The 5,559-nt window shown below is 35.9% G+C and overlaps 1 protein-coding gene and 1 long non-coding RNA gene across 7 annotated transcripts in view; one reads left to right on the forward strand and one right to left on the reverse strand.

Moving 5' to 3' along the window:
* Window positions 1-37, forward strand: part of LOC110463909 — a 6,587-nt gene extending 6,550 nt beyond the window's left edge. Inside the window, exon 3 of the long non-coding RNA XR_002464446.1 lies at window positions 14-37. This is a non-coding gene — a long non-coding RNA (uncharacterized LOC110463909). The remainder of the gene's footprint in view (window positions 1-13) is intronic.
* LOC110463908 overlaps window positions 1-5,520 on the reverse strand; it is a 55,437-nt gene extending 49,917 nt beyond the window's left edge. For 4 of the 6 annotated variants that reach the window (XM_021518849.1, XM_021518847.1, XM_021518848.1 and 1 more), the window contains exons 1-2: window positions 5,399-5,520; window positions 3,239-3,262 (exon numbers count right to left, since the gene is read on the reverse strand). In XM_021518849.1, coding sequence (XP_021374524.1) covers window positions 3,239-3,262; window positions 5,399-5,427 — 53 coding nt within the window. In that variant the 5' untranslated portion in view covers window positions 5,428-5,520. Of the gene's footprint in view, window positions 1-245; window positions 434-3,238; window positions 3,263-5,398 lie in introns of all 6 variants that reach the window. The other 2 variants (XM_021518845.1, XM_021518846.1) reach the window with 2 other exon arrangements.
* Window positions 5,521-5,559: the final 39 nt, after the last annotated feature.

The raw sequence follows: 5,559 nt of genomic DNA on the forward strand, positions 1-5,559 counted from the left end.
AAGTTAACCTGAGGTTCTAGTGTAACAAGTTAACCTGGGGTTTTAATGTATTTGAGAGATATCTATTAGTAGGATAATGAGCTTAAGATATGTTTCCATGCCTATTTTATCATTAATCTAGGATCCATATTTATAATCAAGCTGAGTCTTTCTGTCTGAGTTTGAAAATTAATGATCTGCAGATTTAAAGTTGAGGCACTGATGTTAGTGTAACAAGATGATGAACTCATAGATCAACAGTTTACCGATTTCTGCAGTGTTGATCACTTTGATAAAGGGCACTGCTGGGGGACCGTGAATGTTTGCTACAGTGAGGTTGATGTATATATAGCTGTTGTATATGGTATCCTCTCTGGCATCCCATGTACAGGTGGTCCTACTCAACAAAGGACAGTCCCACAAGGTCAACCCTTCCCTGAAGGTCACTCTACCCCTGAAGGTCATTCAGTAAAAATTACAACTGTTAATCAATATGTTCTTTCTAGGTTAACACTTAGGTGTTTAGATGAAACTAATAACATTTTACCAATAGTGTGTCATACCGTGTACTATTTCTCGATATGACCTTGACCTTTACATTGACCATACATAGACAAGTATAGGGATGAGTGGAGAGACTGACACTTGATGAGGAATGACAGATGTGCATAAATAGGTCAAACGAACGAATCGTTAATGAACAGATTGACCAGACAATGTGAGTGGAGGAAGATGTGTGAGACTGGGGTACCCTCGTAATATTGTGAGCCACTGAGTAGCAGACTAGAAAAGTGGGAAAGGAGACGGGCTGATAAGCAAGCACTGCATGAATTGTGCAACAATTTGTAGATATCATGAGAACTGAGGTGAGGACGGGAAAATATTTGTGGGAATAGTGAAATAGGTAAATATATCTCGACGTGAGACACTTATTTCCTTTGAGTAGGACTTTTTCTTGAAACGTTTTCAAGAAAGGGAAGACGTTTTGTAAGGAAGGAGTCGAGAAAAGTGAGGAGATATGGAGAAACATTTTGTTGGACAGGAGAAACAAGTAGAAATGGAAAAACTTTGTGTTGGAATGGAGAGAGACACATATTTGTATGTCTGGTACATTTATGAAGATTAAAATACAAAACATTTTCATTAAATGATTCACCTGAAGAATTATGAAGGGTAAAGAGATGAATCCTAGGCTAAAGAATATAATGACATATAGAGGTCAACGTGGGCTGTTACTGACTAGATACATATAGAGGTCAACGTGGGATGTTAATGACTAGATACATATAGAGGTCTATAGAGGTCAACGTGGGCTGTTACTGACTAGATACATATAGAGGTAAACGTGGGCTGTTAATGACTAGATACATATAGAGGTCAACGTGGGCTGTTACTGACTAGATACATAAGTTATGATACACAAGAGTATGATCAAGGGTATGTATAATAGAACTTTTGTATATAATATTTTGATGGTCATAGAATTTTGCAAATTGATATTATACCTGCCTTAGTTGTGTAAATTTTAACCTGTCTGATTTAAGGTAAGTTAGATTGTAGAGTATAACATTTAAATTAACCTTACACATCTAATCATATGTAGGTAATCTTCATCTTCAACTTTCCTAAGATGTCAGAGTTTGCTTCACAATGGATAAATAATTAGTTCACACCATGCAGAGTGGGTATAATTTATTAGGACATGAGCCTTGTTAAATTCAAGTGTTTAACTTTTAAAAATTCATTATCATCTCAAAATAGGGAAAATCAGAAACCACTTTTCTTGTATAGTGTACTAATGAATGAGATACTGAAAGTGAGATTGAAATATCCATCACCTTTTTGTAAATTTGATATAACAAGGATACTGGTGTTTTATGTCTCCTGATTGAATGCTCATAACCCTTTCACCCCTAGGTAACTTTAGTAGACTCTACCATGCATTGATATGGATGAGTCCATTATGGTCGACAGTGGTGAAAGGGATAATCATGATGAAAATACCATGTAACTACAATTTGGAAAGATTTTAAAACTATCAGCCAGTTATTCAATGGAATTATCTCTAGTGAAACCTTTATGCATTCTTGTTTTACAGACACCTGAAAAACCTGTTCTCAACATCACATTTATTGTTTACAAAACAAGATAGATATCTTTATCCAACAAAAATAGGATAAATATGATTTTACAGGTGCTCAGCCTATTCAAGGCATAAAATGGAACATTTTACACAAAATCAAACGTTTTTACCAAAAACAATAATGTGAACGTCAGAAAGGCCACAAGGATGAGAATATGAAAAAATTTAAACCAAAATCCCATGCATTTGCCAAAAATAATGTGAACTTCAGAATGGCAATAAATTATCTATCCTTGGTAATAAGTCAAACAACAAGTTATCTACCCTTGGTTATCTGTCAAATAACAAGTTATCTACCCTTGGTAATCAGTCAAATAACAAGTTATCTCCCCTTGGTAATCAGTCAAATAACAAGATATCTACCCTTGGTAATCAATCAAACAAAAGATATCTACCCTTGGTAATCAGTCAAACACCAGATATCTACCCTTGGTTATCTGTCAAACAACAAGTTATCTACCCTTGGTAATCAGTTAAACAACAGATATCTACCCTTGGTAATAAGTCAAACAACAAGTTATCTCCCCTTGGTTATCTGTCAAACAACAAGTTATCTACCCTTGGTAATCAGTTAAACAACAGATATCTACCCTTGGTAATCAGTCAAACAACAAGTTATCTACCCTTAGTAATCCGTCAAATAACAAGTTATCTACCCTTGGTAATCCGTCAAACAACAAGTTATCTACCCTTGGTTATCTGTCAAATAACAAGTTATCTACCCTTGGTAATCAGTCAAATAACAAGATATCTACCCTTGACCAAAAGTGAAAAAGGAATCCCCTACTCTTGGTAATTGATAAAAGGAGGACTTATCTACCTCTGACCTTAAAGAGCTGCTCCCTACCTATTTAATTATCTCCTTTTGGTAGTAAGTACAAGGATAAGGGTAGTAAGTATAAGGATAAGTTATCTCTAAAAACAAAACTGAGACATGGTCTGGTTTATAAGGGAACAGGAGGAGTTATCTACCACTACAAACATGACACCAAGTCCCCATATACATGTACACAGACATGCAATGGTTAATAAGGGGAAGACAACAAAGGTTGCTGTTGAAGCTGCAGCAAGAATTGAAAAATAACAGCATCTCTGTGCACAAAATAACAATATTACCTGCTTATTTCAAACCCAAAGTACCTGTGAAAAAAGAAGTAAAGGAAGAGAATCGTGAACTGATTTTTTTCAATAGATACATTTACATCATCATCAACGATGACCCAGTCTACATACTTACCGAATCAGGACTTCACACATGTGTAGCCCACAACTGTTACGTAACAAATTTACATCATCATCAACGATGACCCAGTCTACATACTTACCGTATCAGGACTAGCTTCACACACGTGTAGACCACAACTGTACCGTACCACATTTACATCATTATCAACGATGACCCAGTCTACATACTTACCGGATCAGGACTAGCTTCACACACGTGTAGCCCACAACTGTACCGTACCACATTTACATCATTATCAACGATGACCCAGTCTACATACTTACCGAATCAGGATTTCACACACGTGTAGCCCACAACTGTACCGTACCACCTTTACATCATCATCAACGATGACCCAGTCTACATACTTACCGTATCAGGACTAGCTTCACACACGTGGAGCCCACAACTGTACCGTACCACATTTACATCTTCATCAACGATGACCCAGTCTACATACTTACCATATCAGGACTAACTTCACACACCTGTAGCCCACAACAGACACCATACAATTCCAGGTAGATGTTAATGCATAAAACTGTACCGTACCACTGATATGGTATGATTGTAATTAAACGGTGTATCAAAGATTTCACAACATATTCCAGTAATGATGGACAAGTTTAGAAAATAATATCATATTGTGACTATTGATATGATTTGTGCAAAAGAAAAGGCAATAAAACTGATAATAAGTAGCGCTTCTTCACTATATATTTGTAAACATTTATTACAAAATTCAATGAAATTCTATTTACTTTTAAGCCTGTTTTTAACACCCCAATGCAAATGATGATCTGTCAGTTTCAAAATGAAATATGCAAAATTAAAAACTATGGGGAACCTACATATGATATTTGAGATTTCAGTCCAGTTCTCCCTGAGAAATAGTGATTACAAGAAAAGTTTAAGGATGGGTGGTGGGTGAATGATGGACCTTGGAAGGTGATTTAAACGTCCCACCGACTGATGACGGTGGCCTGAAAACAAGGCAATCCCTACCCTGATAAAACCTAATCAATTATTTTGGAGACAATGTATTTCTATTTACACAATTATTTTTTTTTACAGTTAGACTTTAAAAACAATCTCAAGCAAGCTCTTCTGGTAAGGAAGCCCTGTATGAAGTTTGAGTTTGATTGGCCCATGAAACCTTAAGTTACAGAGCAAAAATTGATTTTCTATTTATAGTAACAAGTGACCTTGACCTCTCACTTTTTGAAATGAAAAGCAATTCCAAGCAATTCTTGTTTGAAAGCTTACTTGGCTGAACATGCCATGACTTAAAAGCACAGGAAATTAAACTGCAGAGATCTACAAACTCAGGAAATTATCAATCTATACTGCAGAGTTCTACATACACAGGAAATGATCATACTGCGGAGATCTTCATACACAGGAAATGATCATATTGCGGAGATCTTCATACACAGGAAATGATCATACTGCGGAGCTCTACATACACAGGAAATGATCATACTGCGGAGTTCTACATACACAGGAAATGATCATACTGTGGAGATCTTCATACACAGGAAATGATCATACTGCAGAGTTCTATATACATAGGAAATGATTATACTGCGGATACACAGGAAATGATCAAAGTGTGGAGTTCCACATACATATGAAGGAGACACAACATTTTAAGGTCCATACAGAGATGTCAAACCAAATTTTAATGTAGATTAAAGAACTTTTTTTTAACAAAAGTCAAGCTACTTCATATTACTGGCACCTGATTTACCCACTCATCACCATACAAAAATACATGTCTTTGTCTTTTTTTTAACCCCAACCCTTCCTCTCCAACTTCAACAATATTTCCTTGTTCCTTTGGAATGTCTATCCATGATCAATAAAAAAAGGTTTTGGTTGTTTGTCTTTTTAAATTTTCTCCTTAAATCTTATTTTTTAAGGTAACCCATCAAATTTCGGGCCTTTTCAAGTCTGCATGAACCTTGAATGTTTCTATGACTTTGACCTTACGTATAGATGATGATTTATATAGGTAAAGTACAGACACAACAGTAACCTGTCAAACCTACCACAAAAGGTCAACCTGGATGTATTCCATGTAGCGGTACGGTGGTAGTGTCCATGTACATACCAGCTTATCCTTCCAGTTGAACCAGATACATTGTATATCATTGATTGGTTCTATAGGGTCTACAACACAAAATATATTGTATGTCATTTACCAGTTCTA

This window comes from Mizuhopecten yessoensis, unplaced genomic scaffold (assembly GCF_002113885.1).
Source record: "Mizuhopecten yessoensis strain PY_sf001 unplaced genomic scaffold, ASM211388v2 scaffold10943, whole genome shotgun sequence".
NCBI classification, from domain to species: domain Eukaryota; kingdom Metazoa; phylum Mollusca; class Bivalvia; order Pectinida; family Pectinidae; genus Mizuhopecten; species Mizuhopecten yessoensis.